The 13,285-nt window shown below is 60.9% G+C and overlaps 1 protein-coding gene across 3 annotated transcripts in view; it reads left to right on the forward strand.

Moving 5' to 3' along the window:
- Window positions 1–12,909, forward strand: part of ADAMTS13 (ADAM metallopeptidase with thrombospondin type 1 motif 13) — a 30,418-nt gene extending 17,509 nt beyond the window's left edge. Inside the window, exons 20-32 of one of the 3 annotated variants that reach the window (XM_032418378.1) lie at window positions 628–809; window positions 1,244–1,379; window positions 1,460–1,589; window positions 3,430–3,613; window positions 4,280–4,400; window positions 5,184–5,313; window positions 5,431–5,610; window positions 8,247–8,451; window positions 9,083–9,392; window positions 9,930–10,076; window positions 10,366–10,542; window positions 11,651–11,826; window positions 12,435–12,909. In XM_032418378.1, coding sequence (XP_032274269.1) covers window positions 628–809; window positions 1,244–1,379; window positions 1,460–1,589; window positions 3,430–3,613; window positions 4,280–4,400; window positions 5,184–5,313; window positions 5,431–5,610; window positions 8,247–8,451; window positions 9,083–9,392; window positions 9,930–10,076; window positions 10,366–10,542; window positions 11,651–11,826; window positions 12,435–12,620 — 2,264 coding nt within the window. In that variant the 3' untranslated portion in view covers window positions 12,621–12,909. The remainder of the gene's footprint in view (window positions 1–627; window positions 810–1,243; window positions 1,380–1,459; window positions 1,590–3,429; window positions 3,614–4,279; window positions 4,401–5,183; window positions 5,314–5,430; window positions 5,611–8,246; window positions 8,452–9,082; window positions 9,393–9,929; window positions 10,077–10,365; window positions 10,543–11,650; window positions 11,827–12,434) is intronic. The other 2 variants (XM_032418379.1, XM_032418380.1) reach the window with 2 other exon arrangements.
- The last annotated feature ends 376 nt before the right edge of the window (window positions 12,910–13,285 follow it).

The following is a 13,285-nucleotide window of genomic DNA, read 5'->3' on the forward strand; positions in this document are numbered from 1 at the left end:
TCTAGTCTCTAGGTTCACGGATGAGATCAACGCAAAGCTGCCGTCCTACCTCACATATTTGGTCTTTCTGGCTTGGCCAGTCCCCACCTTAAACAAAGATACTCCTGTCCAGTGTGACATAAGTCCCTTCTCAGAAGCCCAGGGCAAAGGCCACATCTGTCTTTGGGCAAAGCCACTTTCTTTACCCACTCAATGCCACAGTGTTTCTTGATTTCCCGAGGGCGCCTACACCTGCCCTTGGAATCTGGGGTGGGGGTGCTGGCCCTGGGGGCCTTGAGTCCCGGAACCCGCCTGTAGAGCTCCGTGGGGGCAGACTTGGTGAGAGGGCAGATCCACAGTGCTCACCACATTCTGGACAGAGGTGCAGAGCCACGGACACGTGGTCAGACGCGTGTGGGCATCTGGGAGGGTGGTGCCCTGCTCACTGCAGAGACCGCCTGGACCAGCCAAAGCACCAGGCAGACGGGCTCCCCGGGGAGGAGAGCTGGGGCAGTGGAGATTCGTCCCGTTGTTGCTACCACCCTGTTCCTTGAGTCAGGCCCTCTTCTGTGAGAGGGCTGGTGCCCCGCTGCCACAGGTGTGGGGGAGGGGGCGCTCCCCCTGCCCACAGCCTTGCTCCCCCCACAGCAGTGCGGATCCGAGGGCGCTACGTCGTGGCTGGGAATTCCAGCATCTCTCCCAGCACCACCTACCCCTCCCTCCTGGAGGACAGCCGTGTGGAGTACAGAGTGGCCCTCACCGAGGACCGGCTGCCTCAGCTGGAGGAGATCCGCATCCTGGGACCCACCCAGGACGACGTGGAGATCCAGGTGACCAGGAGGGCCTGGGGGAGCCAGCAGGGGCCTCCTCCTGGTATCACTCCTTCCCCTGACTCCCCGTGCAGCCCAGACCACCCCCCTCCCCCCCCGCCAGGAACAGTGTTCCCAGGCAGCCAAGCGGCTAAGTCTGTGTCCTTTGTGGTGTGTATAAAAATACAGATTCCTGGGCCCCTCTGAGAGCCTCTGAATCAGGACCTGCCAGGTGGGGCTCAAGAATCCTCATTTTAACAAACAGAGGATGGTGCCGTGTGCCCAGATGAGGCCTTGGGGGGCAGGGGCTGGAAACGTGGGGGCCTCCGGGGCTCTGCCCTCCAGCCTGGCCCCGCTCTGGGGCTGGTCTTGGGCACAGAGCCCAGTGACCGGCCGAGCTCCTACAGGGAGGCCAGCGGACAAGGCCCCGCGAGCTCTCCGTCTGTCTCCTGCAGGTTTACAGGCGCTACGGGGAGGAGTATGGTGACCTCGCGCGCCCAGACATCACCTTCACCTACCTCCAGCCTCAGCAGCCACAGGCCTGGGCATGGGCCGCTGTGCGGGGGTCCTGCTCGGTGAGCTGTGGGGCAGGTGAGGCCTGGGGCAGGGCTCGCCTGAAGCACAGTTTGCCCCCTGCAGGGAGGTGGCCCAGCCTCCCTCTTTCCTCCCAGGGCTGCGCTGGGTGACCTACAGCTGTCTGGACCAGGCCAGGAACGAGTGGGTGGAGGCCGCCCGGTGTGAAGGGAGCCAGCAGCCGGCAGCGTGGCCAGAGTCCTGCGCCCCCTGGCCCTGCCCCCCACAGTGAGTGCTGCCCACGCTCAGCCACTGCCGCTGGGCTCTCGCTGGCTACGGGGCCCACGTGGCATGCGCTCGGTGAGGCCACTTCCAGGCACGGACACTGCCCTGGGCGGTGGGTTATGTTAGTGCCCCCCATTTTGCAGGTGAGGATGTTGAAACTCGGGCAAACACGGGTGACACAGGAGCCTAGCGTGACCCACACCCGCTGCACCTCGTCTGCGGGCAGCACGTGCCCGCTCCGAGCTCACTGCCGGGTGGAGGTGACCGCCCTCCCCGGGAGGGTTGTGGCGAGGGTCAGAGAGGTGACGGTGGGAAGTACCTGGACTGTGCGGTTGGCAGGAGCACAACGTCGGGACAAGGCTGTCCCTGTTGGCTGCAGGGCTGGTGCAGCTACCCGCCACCACTTCTTTAAATTGAATGATTGATTGATTGATTGTGGGCTCCACATGGGGCTTGGACTCGTGACCCTGAGATCAAAACCTGAGCTGGGATCAAGAGTCAGATGCTCACCGACCGAGCCCCCCAGGTGCCATTTTTATATAGGTGTCCTTGGGCTCTGGTGCAGCTTGGGGACACCTGGAGGGCCACTGGGTGGAGCAGCCTGTCCCTGTGCAGTGTTCCGGCACCTGCAGGGACATGGGGCCCGGCCCAGAGCAGGGAAGCCAGTCAGCGGGACAGATCTGCCCGTCTCTCACCGCCTCTCCTGAGCCAGTCCTCAGGGGGACGGGGCCCCAACGCTCTGTCCGTCTCCTCCTCAGCTGGGCAGCTGGAGACTTCGGTGCGTGCAGGGCCTCTTGCGGGGGGGTGGGGGGGGCGGTGTGTTGCGTGGAGGCCCAGGGCAGCCTCCTGAAGACGTTGCCCCCCACCCGGTGCAGAGTGCTGGCCGCATAGCCGGCAGCGGTGGAGGCCTGCACTCCCAGCCCCACCCGGGGAGGTGAGGGCAGGGAGGCGGGGAGGCGACTCCCTGGCAGGGCTTGTCCCCGCACCGAGCCCTACCCTTTCTGAGTGTCCCCTCTCCCCATGGACTCTGGCTGGGCCCCACCATCCCGGAGTGGCCGGCTTCAGAATTACTATCCAAGAGACCCCAGGCCGGCCATTTCCCTCTCTGAACCCCCAAGTCCCTGCTCACGGAGGGGCTGTGAGGACCAACTGAAGCTGCACACGTAAAGCCCTAAGTGTCCCTTTGTCATTACCATTGCCGTCCCCATGGTGCCTCTCATCCCTTCAGTGTCTCAGCTGAGAGCGTCTTCCCATTTGCCGCCAACTGGCTGGGTGACCAGGTCAATTTCCTTCCCTCTCTGGGCCCCAGTTCTGTTACTTGTCCAGTGAGGAGGCGCTTGGCCTGGGTCACTGGTGGCACATGCGTGGCTTGGGCTCCTTTGCCTCTCTCCCGTGTGGGGCAGACCTGGGAATGACCACCCTTTCCCACGGAGGCCCGCTCCTGCCTCGGGACCCTTCCTGCCTCAGCTCGGCTGGCAGCTGCCCCGGTCAGGGTTGGCACGTCCGTGAAACGCCGTTGCCATCCCTGACCTGGCTGACCCGATTCCATTTCTCGGCACCTGCTAGGGTGCAAGGAGTGATGGTACTTTCTGGACGGAGGCCCACCTTCCTCTCTGGAAGGCCGGCGGGTCCGGGCCTGTGTCCCGGCACCCGGGCTGCCAAGTGGAGTGCCGGCAGCCGCTCATCCAGCTCTTTAGGGAGAGGCCTCGGGGTTTTGCTCCTTTGTGGGGCTCCTCTTTGAGCTCTTGGGTACGGGGGTGCGGGTTCACTGCCTCCCCGCCGGGGAAGCTGGGCTGTACATACAGCCCCATGAGGCGGGGCCTGCTGTCTGTCCTGTCCTCAGGCAGGAGGGATCAGATGCGTGCTCATCAGCCTGTGGAACAGACCCAGCTTCACAGAATAGGACGTGTGTGCACGGGGCAGAGGGCCTGGGGGCACTGGCCACCGCTGGGCCGTGCTCCACAGACGAGAAGCTGCCTGCCCTCGAGCCCTGTGTGGCCATGGCATGTCCTTCAGTACCGGGCCACGTGAGTGTCCTGGGCACGAGGGTACCCCAGGCTATTGGGGGCTTATCTGACAGGAGAACGGGGAGGACTGGGTACCCTTGGCCTCCTGGCCAGAGCACAAGGACTATCCTTCTGCAATGCTGCTGTGTATAGGATCTCCCTGGTCAGAGGGTGAGCCTAGGGAAAAAGCTCAGGGCCCCTCCCCCCTCCAGCTGGCAAGCCAGGCCCAGGCCCCAGGCCCCAGGCCCCAGGCCCCGTTAGACTGCTGCCAGTTCTCTGCCCCACAAAGCAACACTGTCACTCTCCCACCTGCTTCCCGGGGCTCTGGCTGGGGGGCATTGCTTGCAAACAAGGGTACTGGCCAAGCCTGTGTCCTCGAGACCGGTGGGGATTGCAGGGCCAAGTGTGCCTGCGAGCCTGGCTCCCAAGCCCCAGCCTCAGCCCTGCCCCACAGTGACCACTCATGCTGGTACAGAGGCCAAGGTGGGTAGTGGGGTGGGGGCATCCTTCGGCAGCCAGAAGCAAGTGTCCCCGGAAAGGAGCAGCAGGGAGGGGCCACCTTTGAGGTGCTGGTGACCACTCTGCTCTCTCCCAAAGAGATTGGGTGGGTGGGGGTGGAGGACCAGGTGTTCAGGGATCCAGAGGGGGGATGCCCAGACCCACCAGCCTGTTACTTATCCCCTGCAGCCAGAACCCCGGTCTCTGGAGGAGGAGGCCACATCCCCACCGGGCAGTGCCAGGCTGGGGGCTCACGCCGCACACGTGTGGACTCCCCTGGCGGGGTCGTGCTCTGCCTCCTGTGGTCGAGGTGAGGCCCCAGGGCTCGTTGGCTAACTCTTACCTGCCTACATTTTGCCTAGTGCTAAAAAGCATTTGAATCGGCTTACAGAGAATCCAGACCAGGTCAGAACATGACGTCAATACGAGGAGGTTGGGGCGAAGTATGGACAGCCATGCAAATGTCTTTATTGCTTGGCTGAAAGACAGGAAAGACGATAAAACTCGGCAATATTGGCAGCCAAGTGTATTTCTTAGGGTCTAGGAAAGTGGGCCCCAAGAGCTCTGGGCTTCCTGGCGGCCCAGCCAGAGGAGCAACATTTTAAGATACGTTGTGTTCTTAAATTACAATCCTCAGCACTTGCTCAGTGAAACCTGTGCATGTTTAGAATCAAGGCCAGAGAAATTTTTTTTTTTTTTTTTTTTTGGAGCATAGTCCTAAAGAAAAGATTCAAGGAAACGGACCCTGATAACATCTTGGTTATAAACAAAATAAGAGATTGTCGAAGAGCAATTCTCATAAAGTAACAATAAACAGCAGCTACCACATGAGTACCTACTATGGGCCAGGCACTTTGTAGCTGCGCTTTAAAAATCTATATAAATATCCCTGCAAGTGAGGCACCATCAGTTGAAAAATCTGAGGCTCAGAGAGGTTAAGTCACTTGTCCAAGGTCACACAGCTGGTAAGTGGCAGAGTCAAGACTCGAACCCAGGTGGGCCTTATCTGCTGGAGCTCTCCAGAGAGCTGGGCACCTGTAGTTCTTGTCGGAAACTCCTCTTGGGACTCAGGGGCTCTGCTTCATCCCTGCAGGCCTGATGGAGCTGCGCTTTGTGTGTGTGGACTCTACCCTGGGGACCCCTGTCCAGGAAGAGCTATGTGACCTGGAGAGCAAGCCTGGGAGCCGGCGGGAGGCCTGCCAGGCTGCCCCTTGCCCAGCGTGGTGAGTGGGGGTGGAGACTATGTGTGGGGGGGACAGCAGCAGCCTGGGTCCCCTAGGGAGGAAGGAGTCTCACCCTGGGGTGTAGCCTCTGATGGAGCGCTGGCCTTCTTACTGCAGGTGGGAGACCCGAGCCTTGGCACCATGCCCAGTGACCTGCGGAGGGGGGCGGGTGCCACTAGCTGTTCGCTGCGTGAGGCTGGACCATGGCCACCCTGTCCCCCTGCCTCACTCCGAGTGCTGGCCGGTGCCCAGGCCCCGCCCTGTCCAGGACTGCAGTCCGGAGCCCTGCCCTGCCAGGTGGGCCCCTTCCCAAGGAGATAGGTGGTCCTAGGCATGCATCCTTGGAGGTGGCCTCATCATCTCCCTGTAAGCTCCTGACGCTCGGTGCCCTTACCTGCAGGCGTGGGTCCCACGGGTGTCCTAGAAGGCTGTGGTGGGTTTAAAGCATGTGAGTTGCGTCACAGGGGATCTGGGATGCTGTGGGCACACGTATGTGGCTGATGGTTCATTTGTCATCACTTGCTCTTCGCTGAGACCCTGCCATGCCCAGGGGCCGTTCCGATAGTAGGGAGACAGCAGTGAGCAGGACAGACAGGCACCCCGGCCCTCCTGGAGAAGATGCCGGGACAGTGGGGAAATGGAAGAGAAAGAAGACAGACCGGGAGATACCGTTCGATGGTGGTATTGGTGTGATGGGGCAAACACAGCGGGAAGGAAGATTGGGAGTGCCGGCCAGGCCTGGTGGGGGGCCGGCATTCCTATTAGAGATAGACGTCTTCGCAGGCCCCCTGGGGTGCCCTGCCTCTCCCCCGCCTGCCCTTTGAACGCATCAGTTTGTCCTCAGCTTTCTGTCAGTAAAATGGGCTCCTTGGAATGTTCTCTGTCCGCTGTGCCCAGCTTCTCGGTGGAGATGTAAGGGTGACCTTCCCAGTCTGGAGAAATGAGCAGAGGCCCCGCTCCCCTGGGTCGTCCCCCCAACTCCAGTTTGCCCCAGGTGGCGGCACGAGCTGGCGGAGTGCAGAGTGAGCTGTGGGAGGGTTTGTGCGGAGGATGCTGTATTGTGCACTGGCCCACAGGGAGGACAAGGACGAGGAGGTCCTGCCGGATACCGTGTCAGGGGCTGCCTGGCCCGGAGCAGCAGGAGGCCTGCAGCCCAGAGCCCTGCCCGCCCAGGTCAGCAGCCCCGAGGTGTCGAGGAAGCAGCCTGAGGGCCCGGAGTGTGCAGACACCAGGCCAGTCGCCTCAGGGCTTATAGGGCCGCTCTGGCCCGGGAGACGGTCCTCGGGAAGCGGGACTACCTGGCAGGCTGCACTAGGAGTCAGAGGGGACATTCCAACAAAATGCAGGCGGCGCTGCCCGTTCTCATCGGGCTGTGGGTGTGGGAGGGCTGGCGAGCGTCACCGGGAGAAGGCAGCATTTAAGCGGAGCCCGACGGTGGTCCCAGCTGGGGCACGGGACCAAAGAGCTCAAGCCAGCGAGGTCCAGAGGCGGGGTCGGAGCCTGCGGGAGGAGAGCAGACAATTGCCCACCTGATTCACAGTGCTCCCACCGTTGCTGCTTTGTTGTTTTGCACTTTTACTAATGAAATGCTTTTCTGTATCATCCAGAGAGGAAGGGAACAGTCACGTGTCACCACCAGATTTAATAGATGGGCTATATTGCTGTCTTTCCTTCGAGTCGGTCTCCTTGGCTTTTAAAGAAATACACTGTTACAGATAAGAATTCATTTAAGTTAAAAGCCTTAGCTCATCTGTGGTTTATTTGGGGGCATGTTGCAAAGTAGGGAGCATACTTTATTTTTCCAAATCATTAACCGAATTTCCCCCAGCCAGCTCCTTTATCGTGTCCTAGATCCTTGTGTATGTTGGGATCTATGTCAGGGCTCTCTATAGGTTCTGGTGTTTGTAATCCCCTGCATACCAGATTGTTTTAAATACTGTAGCTTTATGGTCCATTTACCACCTGCATCGGTGTCTCTTGGCTTCTTTGCTTGTGCCAAAGCCCCTTGGCTGTGCAGCACATTCATTCATACGGGAATTTATCTGGGACTTATATGGGAATGTGACACACACGTGGGCTCGGGCTGCTCCGCGGATGTCACGTAGCCGCATCCTCCTTGATGTTCTGGAACACACTCCTGCCTCAGGGCTTCTGCCCCTGCCTTCCCCCTGCGGGAATGCGTCTGCTCTGGAGATGCTTTCGTCCAGCCTCTGCTCGGAGCAGCACAGCAGCGAGGTGGGGAGTCCTCCCTGAGCAGTGCTCCCGAACGGCACACTCTGCCCACCCCATGACTCTTGGCTCTGCCTTCCCCTACCGCCCAGCACTTCTTCCTCCGTTTGCTGTCTGTCTCTTCCTTCGAGCCGAGTGGTTTCTCCACCAGGGGCCATTCCACCTCCCACGGGACATGTGGCAATGTCTGGAGACATTTTCAATGTCATGACTAGGGAAGGGGGATGCTAGTGGCGCTGGTGAGTGGGTGGAGGCCAGGAGGGCTGCTGAATGTCCTACATTGCACAGATGCCCCCACGACAGACCCGCCGGCCCCAAAGGTCAGGTGCGCTGAGGTGGAGAAGCATATGTGCTCTGAAGGGCGGTGTGGGGGTCTTGGTCTGGTTCACTACATCTCCTTAGCATCTAGAACAGCGCCAGGCCCACTGAAGGCATGTGTGTGCGAGCCAGGAGGTGGCACAATGTCACGATGAGGGCCTCAGGCTCCAGCACGGGCTCCCTGGGTTTGGTCCCAGCTCTGGAAAATGTCGGCTGTTATCATTTGTTGAACAATTACAGATTACCACGGGCAGGGTTGACCACTGTTGAGATTTGTTTTGCCTTCTCCTGGGGCACCTTCTCCCCCATCCCTGTTCCTTGGATAACAGAGGAACGGTGAGCCTCCCTGGGCTCAGGGCCGCCCTCTGGGCCTTTGCTTCTTGCAGGTGGAAAATCATGTCCCTTGGCCCATGCTCAGCCAGCTGTGGCCTTGGCACGGCCACCCGCTCCGTGGCCTGTGTGCAGCTCAGTCAAGGCCAGGACGTGGAGGTGGATGGGGCAGCCTGTGCGGCTCTGGTACGGCCTCAGGCCAGCATCCCCTGCATCATCGCCGACTGCACCTACCGGTGGCATGTCAGCACCTGGACGCAGGTAAGTGCTGGGGCTGGGGCTGGGGCTGGGGAGTGGGTCCGCTGAGGGTCCTCACCCACGGGGACCCTGGGGGCTTTGATTCATTGTGATCCCCTGAAAGGAGGGGGAGAGTGGGGTGGGAGGAGGTGGTCAGGGCACCTAGAGATGCAAGACACAGCAGGGCCCCGAGACCTGAGGGGCAGGTCTGGACCGAGGTCTGGAGACACCAGGAGATAAAGGGGAATGTAGCTCCATCCCACACCTTTGCATTTCCGGGGCCGTCCCATGCCCAGTACCTTGCAAGGTCCTAGAAAGACAAAGGTAAATAGGGTTAGGTCTCCCGCTGGAGGCGCTCACTCATGGTGTGGAGGGGAGAAGAGGCGAAGCAGACAGCTGCCGTCGGCATCGATCAGAGGGCTCTGGGCATCTGGGTCGGGTAGAGACAGGCACTCGGAGGAGGGCAGTGCAGGGCAGGCCGGCAGGGTGGGTGCCAGCTGCTGAGCCTCAGTCTCCTCATCTGTGGAATGGAGACATGGGCTCCCCTCCTGGGCTGTGCAAAGATTAGATCAGATTGTGCGTGGCCAGTGGTCACCACTGTGCCCGCTGCCCCCTGGCAAGGTCAGCCTCAGCTCGCTCTCCTCTTTCCTGGCAGTGCTCTGTCTCCTGCGGAGATGGCATCCGGCGCCGGCATCACGCCTGCCTTGGACCCCAGGCCCAGGCACCCGTGCCGGCCGCCTTCTGCCGGCATTTGCCCCAGCCAGCCACGGTGCGGGGCTGCTGGGCCGGGCCCTGCGCTGGGCAGGGGACTCCCAGTCCGGTGCCCCATGACGAAGCCACTGCTCCAGAACAGACCACTGCTGGTGCTCCTCCGGAGTGGCCCCAGCACCGGGCCCACCTCCTCTCCCCAGCCCCCCGGCTTCAGGGGCTTCTGCCTGGGCCCCAGGAGAGCCCCACTGAGTCCAGTTATGTTCTTCAACCTTTCTGTCTGGGCAGCTGGCTGGCTGCAGGAGGGGCGGGCAAAGGCTTCTCCACTGGGAGAGCTGGGACTAGCTCCTTGGGAGGACCCCTGGGGTGGTGCTGTGGAGCCCCCTTGGATCGCTGGGAGGTGTGCGGCTGGACTGAAGGGATGGGCTTGGGAGGTGGCGCTCTGGCCTGGCCCTCTCCTTCCACTTTGCTTCCGCTGACAGAGCGCAAGCTCATTTTTATTATCAACCAGGGAAAGGGAACATGAGGTTTCACAGAGTCAGCCCCAGATCTGTGGGACTCAGAGCCATGCCCTGCTGTATACGCTGCCTCCCTCTTACCTGAGTGTCCGGAAGCGGCTCTGCGCCCTGGATGGAGACACCGGGACCCATGCAGCTCCCTCCCACCCCCACCCCCAGCCTGCTTCTGGCGGGGCCTAGGAGGATGCCAGCCACCCCACCTGCCAGGCTCCTCCCCAGCACGGAAAGCCCCGGCCCCGCCCCGAAGCTCTGTTCACCCGTGCTCCTGCTTTCCAGGTGCCTGTGGCCGGCAGCACCTTGAGCCGACAGGAACCATTGACATGCGAGGCCCAGGGCAGACTGACTGTGCGGTGGCCATCGGGCGGCCCCTGGGTGAGATGGTGACCCTGCACGTCCTTGAGAGCTCCCTCAGCTGCAGTGCTGGTACGTCTCGGGCCGTGTGCACAACTGCTGTCAGGCCGCCAGGCACCAGGGAGCACGACCCCGGCCTGCCCTGCTCCTGGCAGGATGTGCCACATGCAGCCCCACCTGGAATCCTCATGGCCATCCCGCGGGCAGCTGTGGGATGGTCCCCATTCTACAGATGAGGAAACTGAGGTTGTGTCTGGGGACTTAGAGTCACATAAGCTGGGCCGTGGGGGGACCCCGCCCGCGGCTCGGTCTACGCCAGGCCCACAGTGCTGCCAACCCTCACCGCCATGCCGCTTCCTAGGGGACATGTTGCTGCTTTGGGACAGGCTCACGTGGAGGAAGACATGCGAGAAGCTGTCTGGCATGACTTTCAGCTCCAAAACGAACACGCTAGTGGTGAGGCAGCGCCGCGTGCGGCCGGAAGGCGGGGTTGTGCTGCGGTACGGGAGCCGGCCTGCCCCGGGAACCCCCCCCAGAGGTACGGTGGGGCGCCAGAGCCTCCCCCCAGTCCCGGCAGGGTGGCCGGGTGGGCGCTGCTGCCCACGGGGCGGCCGGCCGGGCAGAGAGGGCACCGACAGAGATGGAGGAGGACCTCGCCAGCTAGCTCCCTGACCCCAGGATGAGGTCCCTTCACGTGTGCTGCGTCCCTTCCTCGCCGGGGCCTTGCAGCGACATGGGTGGACGTGGGACTCTGACGTCCTCACCCTGTCGCTCAGGCCGCCACCATGGCCCCCCGCCCTGGCCCTGGCACTCATGTCCTTCAAGACCCTTCAGGGTCCTCCGTGTGCCCCCCCCCCCCCCCCCCCCGGCCCTGTTCCCATGCACCGTCCTCTTGGCTCAGCCCCCACAGAGCTGGTGTGTGCACGCATGCTTGTACACGCGTGCACACACACAACCTCACGGAGGGGATGGCATCCCATGGCCCCCCTAATGTCCTCCAGTAGCCCTTGGGAGGCCTCTGGGGACTTGGCCTCTCCCAACAGCCCAGGCTGGCCGAACACGACTTCCCTAGCCAGTTCCAGAGGTTTCTGGGATCCCCCTGGCTTTGCCTCTACAGAAATGTGACACCATCCCCACACCTCTCAGTGCCCTCACTGAGAGCCAGGCTTTGAGCGCCCAAGGGGCTGGCTGCCCCTTCTCACAGCTCCTTACTTCCTGGCCTCATGCACGTGGGCTCTTGTTCTCTGGGGGCCCAGGGGTGCAGGCAGGCAGGGTTCCAGTGGGCTCCTAGTAATGGCAGTGTCCTTTGTGACAGGTTCAGTGTTAAGCATTTTTGCACATGCAAAGTCCTCCTAAAAACCTCTCTCCCAGGGCGTGCCATTGTTACCTTCACTCTACAGAGGGGGGATTTGGAGCGCAGAGCATTGAAAGCCTTCACCTAGGGTCACACGGCAGAGAGTGGTAGAGGTGGGGTTCCGTGACGGCTTCTGTGTGGGAGACCCGATCTCGACCACAACACCATATTGCCCCCCTTCACTGCTCCCCAGCTGTGAGCTGCCCTGGCCTCTGGCATTAGTGGTCATTCTGGGGGCTCCTAGGACCTGAGGTGGTCCACACCTAGTCCATCCACCTACTCTTCTTTGCAGACTGTGACATGCAGCTCTTTGGACCCTGGGGTGAAATCGTGAGCCCCTCGATGAGTCCCGATGGGAGCAACTCGGGGGGCTGCCGCATCTTCATTAACGTGGCCCCACAGGCCCGGATTGCCATCCATGCCCTAGCCACTGATGTGGGCACGGGAACTGGTGCCAGCTACATCTCGGTAAGGCCACCAGGATGGGGACAGGAATGTGCTGACTTTTGCTGATTCTAGACAGCTGTCCCCAGGGATGGGAACCGGGGGTACTGTACTAGAGGACCCCCCGAATTTGCTCAAAAACCTCAAAATCATTAGTGAAAGAATGGGAGAGAAGAATTTCTTCCGCTTACTCACCAACAAATGTTTATTGAGCTCCGCACAAGAGTGAAATAGAAAAGACCTTTTCTGATGTAGATTGTCAGTTAACCCAGGACCGAAGCATAATTTTAAACCCTGATAAAACTTTTCCAGAAGAGCGGGCCACCCCTCCCCCCATGAGGTTCATGTGTTCTGGGAGAACTGTCCTCTGCAAGGTGTCAGCTCCCCCACTGGAGGCAGCCTGGCTTCTGGAATCCCAGCTCTGGCACCCTGGCTGTGTGTCCTTGGGGAAGTAGGACAACATCTCTGAACCTCAGTTTCCTGGGTAGAATAATAGTGTCTTCTTGATAGGGCTGTTGTGTGAAGACTAAATGTGACCCTGAGTGTATGATGCCTTGCATATTAAAGGCTCCATGAATGCTAGCTAGTTATCATTTGTGGCTGGCCCTTTGGGGCTGCCCCTTTCCCCTCAGATCCGGGACATCCACAGCCTGAAGACGATGACATTTCACGGGCAGCAGGCACTCTACTGGGAGTCAGAGGGAAGCCAGGCTGAGATGGAGTTTAGCCAGGGCTTCCTGGAGGCCCATGCCAGCCTACGGGGCCAGTACTGGACCCTCCAATCTAGAGTTCAGGAGCCTGGCTGGGCCGTGCCCTAGCTTCTTCTCCAAGCACATACCTCCAGGGACCTGTGGGCACAGTGGGATGCCTCCTCCAGATACTGGAAGAGAAAAGAAGGAGCCTGACATTTATGAGCACCTGTTAGGGGCCCGGCGAGCCCCAGAGGGTTGACTCTGGTCTCTTGAGTGCTTTCCAGTTTGGATTCCCTCCAATCTTAAGTATCTCCTTTAGGACCTCCTACAACATGCAAAAGGCTAGGCGGTGCAAAGTAGGGATGGACTCTCTGGAAAGGCAGTCTCCAGCCTCTCTGTACCAATAAACGGAATGTGCAGTCTGAGTAGCGTTTTCTTCACATAACCTGTCCAATCCGGCTTGAAAACCCACCCCATGGCATTGCCGCGATTCCCTGGCCGCGGTCGGGCTCCGGACCCATTCCTGACCTGAGCAAGCCCCACGCCACCCCTAGTGGTCTTCCTTTTTGCTTCCCAGGGAGGAGGGGCGAGGGACTGCGCGGAGTCAAGAATGGGCGCCGACCCCGGCGCACCCGTTAATTCTCTGCGAAGCCCCGCCCCTGCGCTAGCCCGCTGGGAGGATCTGCCCACCGAGAGCGCCAGGGCCACCGCGCGCCCGCCCCCTATGCTAATGAGCGCGAGCCCTCGGGCGCACCTCGCCACCGCCCTGCGAGCCCCGCCCTTTATGCTAA

Source organism: Phoca vitulina, unplaced genomic scaffold, assembly GCF_004348235.1.
Source record: "Phoca vitulina isolate PV1807 unplaced genomic scaffold, GSC_HSeal_1.0 scaffold21, whole genome shotgun sequence".
Taxonomy (NCBI): domain Eukaryota; kingdom Metazoa; phylum Chordata; class Mammalia; order Carnivora; family Phocidae; genus Phoca; species Phoca vitulina.